Genomic DNA, 12,849 nt, shown 5'->3' on the forward strand with positions numbered 1-12,849 from the left:
CGCCACGGCAACGCGCGGCGGCGCCCCCCATTTTTTCCCCGAACTACAGCCCCCGGCATGCACTGCGCGCGCCACCGCCCTCCAGCCAATCGAGAGCCGGGCGGTGACAGCGCTGACCAATAGTGCTCGGCGGGGGGCGGGCCGATGAGGGCGTCGTGACCCGGATGTGGTTGCTGCGAGGACCCGGGCAACCCGTGGGCGTCCATGGAAGCGGCGGCGCGGCGGGGCCCGGCCCGATGAGCGCCCGGTGGGACCGAGCGAAGGGTGAGGATGACAGCCGGGAGCGGGGCGGGCCTCGGTCTGCCGAGCCCTCCTACAGCTCGAATGCTTCTGTCTGCTCGTAAAAGGCTCCTTCTCGACTAGCTTTGCGTGCCCCTCCTCTGGGCCGCTGCGGCTGCACGAACGCGTTAATTATCCGCGTGTGTGGCAGGGGGAGAGGAGAGGAGGAATAAGAGCGGGTAGGTTGATCCTAGCGGCTGTGTCTGGAGCTGCCCGGATGAATTGCTGCCTTTGGGCCTCACTCTGCGACAGGGCTGTGGGCATGGGGTGAGCAGCACTGGAGGCTCAGCTGTTGGCTGAGACCGTTCGTGTGCCCGAGAGAGTGCTGCGATCTACTGAGCTCGTGGTGATGGGCTCTGAAGGAGCACGGCCTCAAATCTGTGTCTGTGGAGTTTAAGTTAAATACTGAAGCGATCCTGCAGAGATTTGAGATGGGGTGTGGTAAATTAAGATCTGCTTTTAGCTTTCAAAATGCCCCCTGGGAACATGGGAGAGGCCAATTGGGTTGCTGAGAGAAGCTAGTTTGTCCCTAGGCAGAGCAGATTCAGCCCAGGGATTTCTCAAAAAGCAGTTCTGCGGTCTGGGAAAACTCTTCTTACCATCTCTTATTTCATCTTTCCCTTATCTATCTGAAAAGTGCCCAAAGCCAGGGCTCGTTTCCTTTGTAGGTGCTGGAAAGCCTGGGAGACTCAAACCTCTTGTCAGCATCAGCCTCAGGTCTTTGATCAGTGCTACAGTGGGGGAGTGCTGTGAGCAGGGCAGAGCTGTGCCTGCCTTGTCTTCCTGTCTGCAGGGTGGTAGCTGACAATGTTGTGGCCAACTGTGGTATCTTCTTCCCCCTTGGCGCTGAAGTGAGGGCTTTCAGTTTCTGGCTGCCTTACCACTTTGTTCTCAGTCTGCATCCATGCTTGGTGACTCCCAGTGCACTTTGTTCTCCTCCACAGTTCCAGTGTTGAGTTTCCTGTGGGGATCTGCCATGCACTGTGTGATGGGAAGTTTTGTTTCTGTCTGGCTGCAGTTGCTCCTTGTGATTTTTGTGTTGCTTCCTTCCTGCTGCCAGGTGCAGGGAGCCATGGAAGGAGGTGTCGTACGTATTGGTGACCAGATCATACTGGAAGAAGATTATGATGAGACATATGTTCCCAGTGAGCAAGGTAATAGATGCTCATCCTCCTAGGAGCTGCAATAAGCAATTCAAGCTTGCTATATTATTTCAAGGAGCGTTACGAAAATGGGAACTGGGGAGAGCATGATTCAGGATAGTGGATAAAAGCAGATGTCAGATAGAGTTGAAAAACTAGCTTTTTGATTACAAGGGTATTTGCCATCTTGCAGTCTCTATCCCTCTGCTTCACCAACCAGGGAAGACATGTTGGCACATTCACTGACACACAGACCTGTTTGGACGGTTTTGAGTAGTGGGATTTCCCATTGTGTCCATTGCTTTAGCTGTTGAAGCTGGCTTTGTGTACTGCTTGGTGTAGACCATCTCTACAGATTCCTGTTCTGTTTCCCTAGAAATCCGGGATTTTGCGAGAGACATCGGCATTGACCCAGAGAAGGAGCCTGAGCTGATGTGGCTGGCCAGGGAAGGCATTGTGGCCCCATTACCACCCCAGTGGAAGCCCTGGTGAGAGAACCCTTTCAGAAGCTGGTTTATAAGATTGCTGGTCTCTGCTGGCCTTCTCTGCTGTGTTTATGATTGTCAGAGCAGCGTATCAGCTGGCAAGGGGAAAAAATACATGCAGGTACTTCCTGGGTTCTTTTTGGGGTGGTTGAAGAAGAGGAAAAAAGGTTTCGCAAGTTGAATGAAGATGTGAGCATTCCCAAGGAGGGCTTTTTCACCACACTGAAGCCTCTGGGTTCTTGGAGGCCTTGTACTGCTGTTCAGTGAATGTGAGGTGATTGTGTGGTGCAGTAAGAATGTTTTCAGAGCCTTTGAAAGCCCTTGAATGAGACCATGTCTGTGCAGAGCTAAAGTTGCTGTTGTGTTTTCACACTGTTTTTGTCACACAGCCAGGATGTCACTGGTGATATCTACTATTTCAACTTCAACAACGGCCAGTCCATGTGGGACCACCCCTGTGATGACTATTACAGAGAGCTGGTTGCTCAGGAACGGAGGAAGCTGCTGGCACATGGCAGCTTGAAAAAGAAAGAAAAGAAGAAGAAAGACAAAAAAGATAAGAAAGACAAGAAGGATAAACAGTCACCGAAGCAGCATGCTGTAAGTAGGCTCTGCTGCATGCAGTGATTCTGGGGAGGAGCAAGAAGGCTGGCAGAGGATGAGTGGCTGAATTAGGGGGTAATGCTGTACAGTTGCTGCTTTGGGGTGGGAAGAGCAATCACTTGACTGGGGATTCTGTCAGGCTATGAGTCTGATGAAAATCCAAGGGAAATGGGATCACACACCCCGAGGTGCACACCTTTAGTGGCTCTTTCACAGCCCTGTGATGCTACTGATGAAAAGCACCTGGGCTAAGGAGGCTGGTTCTGTGGATATTGACCATTCTTAAGGAAAAGTAAAAAAACAAACAAACAAAAAAAAAAAAAAGCACTAAGCTCTGGACCTGAATTTGTTGCTTGTTTATGACATACTCTCATTAGGGCAGAGAGCTTTTATTTGCAGTTTTGTGGAGAGAGGGAGGGAAACTGGACTACATTTGGTGTGCTGGAGGGATTTTCTTTTGGAGAAGACAATAGAGGGTGTCTGTGCTTGTTGCTGTAATATCCACACACGGAACACAGGTGAGGCTGGTCACTGTGCTTTTTGTAGCTGGAAGCATAGCCAAATGCCCTTTAGAATTCTAAGTGATGGAATTCATTCCTGCCTCCCTTTCATTAGCCTGTAAAGAGGTAAATATGAGTGGGGAAAGAGAGTTTTGTGTTGCCACTAAAAGCACAGGCATCTTTAACCTCAGGCCTTTAATATGATTATCTTTCTTTTGTGCACATACAGATGACTTCAAGTGCTCCAAAATTTGCACACCACTTTATATATGTGCCATATTTATTACATACAAATCTGTACTTTAGATAAGGGTTTGTATATATAGATAGATAGATATAGATAGATAGATATGCGATATGTTTCAGTTATTTGCTATTATTTATCTAGTTAGGAAACGCAGTGAGGGATTCTTCTTTCAACATCCTTTTGTCATATACCCTGTGCCATTCTGTCCCCTGGGCAGGAGAATCCTGAGCCAGAACCAGATAGCCAGATTAGAAATGAAGGCAGAGGGAGTCTGTCACACATAAATGATTCATGGAGACAATTTGCAGGCATGGGGCCAAACAAACTGCATCCCACACTTGTATCAGCATTCAACAGGCCATGCCAAACCTTAACTGATGTGAAAACTGTAGGAAGTGGCCCATCTTTCAGCAGCTTTGATGTATATATCCACCAGGGCCAAGATATACCTTTGGGAGTACGAGAAAATGTTCGTTTCAACTCTGTTGGGGATATGAAAAGAAATCCAAGCTTATTGCAAGCCAGAAAGGGAAGAAGGAACCATGACATGACTCTCTTTGATTCCAGTCCCATGGGTGACTGGAATTTGCAGGAGGTGGTTCAAGAGCAGCTAAGGTTTCACAGCAGAGTATCTCAGAGTAGAAGTAAGAGAGAAGTTCAGGATGAGGCCTTGGGTCAAGCTGTCATTCTCTGCAAGAATAATGAGAGCATCTGCAGACTTGAAAGACAGGATTCAAAGCAAATGGAGCTAATAGAACTAGGAGCAGATATAAAAGCAGACAATATCTGTGGTATACCAGAGAACCCATCCAGAGTTCCTCAAGAGATCATGGGTGTGCAACCCTGCTTGCAAGGAATAGGTGCAAGGGGGGGAATTAATGTGTACCATCGTACACCAAAAAGTGTTTCTCCGTCTGTCAAAGATGGCTGTGGAGAAGATGAAGAAAGAAGTGATTTGATACCAGAATGTGACAGTAGTGATTGGGACAGTTCTCGTAGTGTTGATGCACCCCAGATACTGGGAGTGAGCCATCAGTTCTCCTCTCCACACTGTGAGTCTGGAAGCCCAAAGGACCTGTACTTTTTCATGGAGGAGCCTATGCTGCCTTATGCCTTCCTGAAATCACCCATGCCTCAGATATGCAGTCCTACCCAAAAATCAGAGAGGGATTGTAGCTCCAAGAACATGAAATTGTTCCACGTCCTGCAGGAATATGAAGAAAGTGCCAGCTTAGAATCTGAATGTGTTAGGTTTGTGGTGGATTCCTGTGAGAAACCCACTGTCCAGGATTCTGATGGTGCTGCTGAAAGACAGAAAGAAATGAAGAAAGGAAATGGAAGGACAGATCAGGATCCCAGAGTGTGGGAGGATGGAGGCATGAAAGACTCGTGTGCTCCTCCTGAGTGTCTCTATCAGATGGCTGACAGCCAAGGAAGCAACAGTCCCTGTGAGCACACAGAAGTGAGGGTGACCCAGACCAGAAAAACTGGTGAGAATTACAGCAAAATAGAGGTTGGTGAAGGAACAGGTGAAAATAAGGTAGGACTTTGTCCTTTGTGATGGCACTTCTGTCATGAGTCTTGAGAATTGAGATTGAAACCTCACATTGTAGGTAACTTTCAGGAGCAAAGGGAGAAGGCATCCTGTTAGAAGATATATAAGGAAGTGTGACAAACTGCAAAATTTCTTCTCAAATTAGTTTTATGTTAGGGGAGGTGTCTTCTGAAAGAAATAAGGAGGTGATTGGCAGGGAATGCAAAAGGATTGCAGCATTCCATACAAAATAGTCCTTAATTTTGGCTCTAAGATCCTTTGTAGTAAGCACTGGAGAAGTCAGTCTTTTCTCTCTAAAACCCACAGTCTAAACTGAGGGTGAAATAAGCTTTTTTGAGCCTAAGAAGGCCCAGAGTGAATGTGTTAGTTAAGACATAGAAGCTGTAAGGCAAAGCTGCATACAAATCTAGTATGTAGAAAAATGGAGTCTCTTCCTTCTTAAATGAGAAAAATAGGAAAATGTTTGAATGAATTCTCTTTCCTTAAATAGAAGTATTACTCCCGTTGGTTCCAGATCACTGTTTTTCAGGCAGTATGACTTAACACACTGGTCCTTGGATCAGTGTTGCAGTGGTCTTAGGACACCAAGAAGGTTTACAGGTGTGATGGGGCTCTCTGTAAATGTTCTTCCTCTTTGAATACCAAACACCCCAAAAAAGCTGCTAGAAAAGGCATTGCTCTGTAAACCTGGCACTCAGCTTGCAGCAGTGATAGAAAGTGGAAAAGTGGAAAGTAGAAAAGGTAGGTGCTGCTCTCTGTCACTGTCTATCAGTGCTATGGAATATGTCCTGCAGCCTTCAACTCACAGAGCCCCCCTTTCCCTGGGAAGAACATTTCGGGTTGTTTTGTCTTTGTCCCAAAGTAATTGCCTCAATTTAATAAGAACTTAGCAAATCTCTTGTTCTGAAAACAAAGCAAAACTTGCCCCGGGACTAAAAGGTCACTGTGTGTGGTGGTAATGAGTTGCTTTGCTGTACTACTGCAGGTACCCAGCTGTGCCTCCACCGAATTGCTAGCTCAGATTTCTAATTAACAGCATGTGGTTGTGCTCAGCTGATAATAACTATACCTATAAATATCAGATAAACTGTAGATTATCCAAGAAGTTTTAATTAGCCCACTGGAAGTGAGTTTATCTTTGCTGAAGGACAACTAGTGTCTACTGCTCCACATGCATGGTTAATGGCCATCTGCAGAAAATAATTAGGTAAGCCTAGAATACATTATTTGTACTGTTACCATTGATGTGGCACTGAGTTGGTGGAAGAAGGATCAGTATGCATTCATCTCCTTCTCCCTATCCCTCCGTGTGCAAGTGAATTAACTCTGTTTTCAGTCTGTAATTTTGTATAAACACTGAGTACCAGGACTGTGATTTATGAATAAGCATGTGCTCTGCTGAAGCAACAGCACTTGGCTGTACTGGCATGCTGTAGAGAAAACCCTAGAGTACACTTGCTTCTAATTTAACTGGTGCAGTGTATCAAAGGTGAGACTTCTTGGGCATTGAATTCCACAAAGTAAAGCAGAACAGTCACATTTCTCAGTGGAGGTAACTTGAGATGTCAAGCTTTCATTGTTCAGAGGTGAGGATGTTGGGTGGTTCCCAGGGCTCTTGATGTGCTTTGAAAGGTAAAGATATATTCAGGAGCTTCTTACTGATGTGCTGCAGCAGAACTGCTTTCTACTTCCAGTCCTGCTGAAAAAGCACACTGGTGTAAGGTCAGGAAGCAGCCTGGATTTCCATCTAGAGATGTTAATCATAGAAAGTAAGAGACTTTCTTGGTTGCTGGATTCTCCTTCACTTGTTTCACACTGTGCTGAAGAGCAGAGCGAGAAGGAAAGCCACCCAATTTCCTTGGGGTGCTGTGCTGGTAAGAGCCTCCTTTAGAGGGTACTGTGCTTGAGTGCAGGGAGGTGTGTGAGTTAGTGTGACTGTTGTTGTGCTCTTGCTCCCATCTTGGAGTCATTTGTTTTCTGGATCACCTTGCTGCTGTAAACTCGGTCACTGTATTCAGATGGGTCTTCGGAAGTTGAAGCAGATGAGTAAATCCATCTGCTGTTTCCTACACATGTCATTTGCTGGTAATTGTTTGGTGTTAGCTCTCAAGAACAATTTCTTGATGGTAGGTTCCGTGCTAGCTGGCAGTGTTTGCATTGAGGAATACTTTCTGAAGCAAGTGTGAACTGTGAACTCATGTTCTTCTCTCACATCCTCTAGCCTTCAGGCACCCTGCTAGCACCTGTGCAGGTGCCCCTGGGGAGCCTTGCTCCTCTGCGTGGCCCTGTGGCTTCTCCAGCTGGCATCATGCGTGGCTCACTGCACTCGGACATGGGGAGCTCTGTGGACTCTGGTGTTGCAGACAGAGGAGAAGCTCAGGTAAGATTGTTTTCTCTGGAAGCATGCCCAGAAAAGCAGTCTGTGCAAGAGGTCACAGGTTTGGTGTTACTTAAACATTTCAAAGACAGTGTTTGTGACCTGTCCTCTGTTTTAAAATGCTGTGGACTGAACTACTTCTACTGTTCCACTGTGTTTCTTGTCTTTTGCTGTTTCTGGGGGGTTCAGTGATAAATTTTATTTCTTTAGCAGCTTGAAAGACAGAATATTTTCAATAGTTGAAAAACTGTTGATTTGAAGTGAACTTTGATTTCTACCCGAATGAAGCATGATACACTGTACAGGTAGTGTAAGCTAATAAATAATATTCCTTTAATAAAAGTGATACAAACAAAACATCTGGCGCAGTCTTGACTGAATCTGTGTTCTGAGGCACAGATTTTGCAGGTGTGATTCTTTTGGATGGGAGCCTCTTTTTTTTTTTTTGTAAAGAAAAGTGAAACTTGATAAGAAATGTCATCTCCTAGCTGATATGGCTCTATAAGGATAGCAGCATCATCCTGAGCAAGTTCTCAGAATTCAGAAAACTTCCTTTCCTATTGCCTGCTTCAGTGGGTTTGTACCTCCCCTGTTACTTTGCCTGTCCTCTGATTTCCCTTCCTTTTTAACTTCACAATCTGCAAGCCCACTAGTGAGACCAAGAAGTTGCTGGGATTGATTTTTGTGAAGAGTTCTTTAAACACAATGGCTGTGGATAAAGGGAGAAACGAAGAGGAAGTGAGAATGAGGTAGCTGGTGTGTATTGGCTCCTCATTTATGTCAGTAACCACAGTGCTTGAAGCCTCAAGGAGTGGAAAACAGTGATACTGTTCCAGTAATGGCTGATGACTGTGGTGATTCAGTTTGACTTCGGGCTTCAATTTGCACTGCACTTCCTGTGTGTATCTCTTAGTTGCCAAAAAGTGTCTACTCCTGTTTTGTACTCTTTGTAAATCCACATTTACATGCAAATCGTGCATTTCCAGAATGAACTGACTGTAGGCTTATGGTTGTGGTATATTTCTCTGGCTCTGCTCCCTTATTTCCATGAATTACTGACCCTCAAGTTCCTTCTGTGCAGCCTATGGCATTGCAGAGATCAGAACTCAATTTTGGCCATTTCCTTTTTTGAAAACATTTAGAGTCTCCACAGGACAACAGGACTCTTCAAAAACCTGCACATGGATGTCAGTGCCCTGGGATGCAGCTTTGAATCTGAGGTAAGAAAGGCACGATCAAACAGGTAACGCAGAACTGCCCAAATAGAAGAGGAGCTATGGCACTGCACTGCCTGTGTGTGGGCTGCAGGAGTGAGAGCCCAGGAGCAGTACCCAAAGAACTGTTTGTAATTCATGAGAAATAACAGCCTACATCAGGGCTGATGGAGAGGAATGCACAACAGCAGGGCAGCATATATGAGAAGCCAGATACCCACATCGCTGCCCCTCTGCAGAGAGTATCAGAAGGTAGATTTGTCCTTGAAGGAGAGTGCTTTCCAATCTGATAGATAGCATTTGATTTGACAGCACCTGAGCATGAGGTGGAGCTTGAATTCCTGATGAGCGAAGAAAGAGAAACTTAAAGCAACATAGGTGTGACGGGCAAGGCAGAAGTCATTTCTTTCAAGAAATGACAGAAAGAAGAGAGTCTCAGATCTGAGTGGTGCCACTGCTGATGCTGTGGGAGGAAGGGTTGATGAGGAAGAGGCATGGTTTGTTTCCTCATTGTTTTTTTTTTCTGTCAGTGCAGAAGGAAGGCTTATTCTCAGCAGGAATTGCAGCATTGTCGTTTGGAGAGTGGAGAGGGAATTTAGTCTGGAGACACCGTCCTCACACTGTCATTCATTTCCATAAGAATCTCTTAGGAACTTCACTGCGGAATGGATACGGCAGCTTTTGCTGTGTGTGACAACATAAAACTCATTTTGTATCTTGCACTGCTGATAAATTACATTGCTCAGACTCTCAGCATCAGCAATGAGTTCAGTACACACGTTGCCTTGTGCAGACATTTTGCTTTCCCTGCGGGTGTGCATTCTTTGCCAGCACTTTCTTAGCAGTGATCAGGCTTAAGATGACAAAGGGACAATGCGAAGTGCGTTGCAAGCAGCTCTAGTGATTCAGTCTGTCTGCGCTGACGTTAATCCTTTCTTAGCACTTTGAAAATTCTGTTCCAGCAATTGAAAGGCAAATTAATTTCTGTTAAAACGTTTTTACTATTTCCCTCATCCTTTTCACAGTGTACAGAAAGTTAAGCTGTAAACTAATTTGGAGAACTCATTCATAGAGCTGGACAGGAACTGCAAATGTTTGTAATAAAGTGGATGCAAAAAAAAAAAACCAAAAAACAGAACAAAAAGACTTCGACTCTCTCATCTCCAAACAAGAAGCCTGTCAGAGCCCAATTTGTCACTGAAAAGTTAATGTGTCCAAGAGCAAAGGGTTGCCTTGGCATTTCAGTGACATGGCAAGGCTTCAGGAATCTATTATAAAATGGCAATTGCTGCCCAACAGCCAGGCTGTGTCTCAATAGCTGGTAACGCAGATTGGTGATATCTCAGTCCTGATAAAATATTAGTGCCCCATGGAAAATATAATTCACTCATAACTCCATGAGAGGGCAGTAGAAAAACGTTCCTATGAGTGAGCTCTTATCCTGCATCCCATCTCTCCAGCTTTGTTCCAAAATGGAGAGAAGGAAAGAATTCATAAATCAAGCTCTGTGGAAGGTGAATCTAGGAAGTGATGGGGTGAAATCTGTGGATCAGGGCTGAGTATCCATGTTTAAAGAAAAGAAATGTGAGTGTGTAGTGATGTGCTGAGGTTCAGGGATACTCCTGAAAGGGACAAGAGGAGGAAAAGACCTGGAAGCACCTCTGAGTGCCTGGATTGAAGGTGTCATGACAGCAAGAGTGATCCACAGGCTGCTGTGCTTGCAGCTTGGGAAGCCTTATTGCTTTGCCTTCTGTACAGGTCAATCTCTGGGTAAACAATTGGAGTCAAGGGGGACCTTTATATGATGGGGGATTAACATGCAAAGCTCTCTTAGCAGATGGAGATGTGTGAAAGGGAGCTCTCTCTGTAAATAAACATTATGCAATACAGTGTACGTGTTGCAGAGATGTATGCACAGGCAGCAGTGTTGCTAGTTCCAAGGATATTAAGACACCCATAAAATATCAGTGCTTCGATGGCTGGTTAAAGGGGAGGGATGACAGATGTGTCACAGCCTTGCTCCTTCACATCCTGAGGAAGCACAGTGAGGAGCTGCTGTGCTCATTCTTACTCAGCCTGTCACAGGCAGAGGACCTCAACAGCTCAGAAGGGTGCTATGTGAGTATTGGCTAGCAGATGTTACCCCATTCACTAGGATAACAGCAAAGCAGAGGAGAACTATGGAGGTCACGTGGCTGATGTCACTGAAGCTCATCTCCAGGACCAGAGGAGTCCCATGGAGGAAGCTGGCAGTCTGAGAGAGGTGATGAGTGGCTCTGACATTGCAGCCCTGCTTGCATGATGTCCCAGAGCTTTGCTGCTTCCAGTGTTGTGGTGTGGATCTGATTGTTGCTTAGCTTGTTTCTTTTGCTGCTTAAATACTGTGTATGGAAAGAGGTGCAAACTTAAGAGCAAATGCTTTCCAGATGCTGCCAGACCTACCCCACTCTGTTCTTCTCTGCCTGGGACCAACCTGAAATCAGGAAGCAAAAGGGGAGCATGTTCTGCCAGCAGAGGAATTCTCTATGCAGTATGAGGTGGTTTGTTTTCTTCCCTCTCTTTTAAAGATAGAAGGATTGTGAAGGTTTTTGTTGTAATCTCTCATGTTCAAGCTGTTAAAATCCAAAGTGGCATAGTCATCCTGTTTTGGGAGATGAATAAGATGCAGTTTTGTTGGCTGCTGTCTGCACTGATTTTTCATCCCTGGATTGGATGCTTTTCCAAAAACCTGATCCCACTGGTATCAGTGTGGGTTGCTGGGTTTTTTTTTCCTATTTGTTTTTCTCCAGTTATGCTGATCAGTAGGAAGTCTGGAGATAATGTGTTTGATAGGCAGAAATTCCATGTTAGTGTCACTCAGCTGCAGGTGAAATGTGTTACAGCTTGTGGGAAGATCAGCTAAAGCCAATTATAATCTGGATGGCTCTTCCTAGCCCCGAAATCTGTAGCAAATCCATGGTCTCTTTTTTTACACAAGGAAAACCTCCCTCCTTTTCCACCTGTGTGTCTGAGTGTCGTAGTTCCCTATTGTGGAGAGCTATACTTGCCATCATTAAGGTGTAATGTTAACAAAAATCTTCTGTATCTGTCCTTAAAAAAGGATTCTATCAAGTAAAGAAATTATTCTGGGATGTTCTAGAAACTGAGGTAGATTTTACTGGAGAGAGGTCTTTGTGCAGTGTATCAACAGATACATCTGTATGTTGTTGTATGTGCTCCCCAAAGGGAAAGATCTGTTTATGGTTTATAAGCCTAAGAATCCTGGTTGGTCTCATCTGGCACATCTTTTCTTGGACATTATCAGATGTCCTGGGGAAAGGCTCTCATGAAAACTGCAAACCAAATCTGTCCAAACAGAAGCACATCTAGTGACTCGTCCCAGATGCTCTTATCCCCAGATGAAAGGAAGCATCATGAAGATGGGCCCACTGGAGTATCACTAAAGGAATGGCACCACCATCTACATTTTTCTGGGTTCTGGCACAGAGATGTTAGCCAGGCCTTTCAAGAGCCTCCTGTGGCTGGCGAGCGATTCAGTGGTGTTTGTGAACCTCTGCTAACCAGGCACTGAACTGGAAACAGGCCATAAGCTTTCATTTATTACTTGGCAGATTGCAGGTGAGGCTCTGAACTGTAGTTTTTTTGGAAAGTACCCAGTGATTTGATTTCTCTGTCCTCCCCTCTGGTCTGATTGATGACTTTCTCAGCCCTGAGAAGGTGTCTCAGACAAACGATGTGCCCAAGACAGCCTTCCAGTTTGCCGCAGCTCCGCGTTCAAAACTGACAGCATTCCAGTTGCACTTTGATAGAAATACATCGTTAAAATATGCAGTCTGTGTATGGTACACGCTGTACGCAGGATGCAGCTAATGTTTGACAAGATACCACAGCATTAATAAAACAGTGAGAAAGTAGGAAGTGCAAGCAGTTTTGTTTGCACACCGACGAGGGAACCTTTTCCTGCTTCCTCCTGGCTGTCACGCTATTTGTTGTGAGTTTTGTGGGCCTCCCCACCTCTGGGAGGTGTAGCTGAACCTTTGGGTGACTGAGTTCTTGCTTGGGATTGTTTTTCCCGAGGCCAATGGGAAAAGCACATTGGGACAATTTCTTTGTCTAATAGCTTAGTTGAGTTCTGAACCAAACTAGGACTAGAGTGGCTGCTTGAATCAGTGCCTGCACTCAGCTTGTCCCACTGGGAAGCGGGGAGGCTGCATCCTGCCTGCCCTTCTCTAGTTATTTTGTGCTGAATTTCTTGCAAACTCCCACTTACAAGACAGACTCAGTATAAAAGCCTTCTGCAAAGCTCCCAGGGTCTGATGGTTCCTACAGCAGCCACTGCTCACACTTAGCTACTCGTGATTACGAAAGCAGTGGGGTAATCTCAGCCCCAGGAAATGAATGAGTTTATCTTAAGTGCTCTTTTCGTTTGAAAGAGCCTGTATGAAAA

The 12,849-nt window shown here is 45.5% G+C and overlaps 1 protein-coding gene across 1 annotated transcript in view; it reads left to right on the top strand.

Annotated features, from left to right (window-relative positions):
- The first annotated feature begins 1,340 nt into the window (after window positions 1-1,340).
- CEP164 (centrosomal protein 164) overlaps window positions 1,341-12,849 on the top strand; it is a 36,390-nt gene continuing 24,881 nt past the window's right edge. The window contains 6 exon segments of the mRNA XM_031556846.1: window positions 1,341-1,433; window positions 1,798-1,909; window positions 2,296-2,506; window positions 7,033-7,191; window positions 8,331-8,408; window positions 10,558-10,665. Of these exon segments, the coding sequence (XP_031412706.1) occupies window positions 1,352-1,433; window positions 1,798-1,909; window positions 2,296-2,506; window positions 7,033-7,191; window positions 8,331-8,408; window positions 10,558-10,665 (750 nt within the window). The 5' untranslated portion in view covers window positions 1,341-1,351.

This window comes from Meleagris gallopavo, chromosome 26, assembly GCF_000146605.3.
Source record: "Meleagris gallopavo isolate NT-WF06-2002-E0010 breed Aviagen turkey brand Nicholas breeding stock chromosome 26, Turkey_5.1, whole genome shotgun sequence".
NCBI lineage: Eukaryota > Metazoa > Chordata > Aves > Galliformes > Phasianidae > Meleagris > Meleagris gallopavo.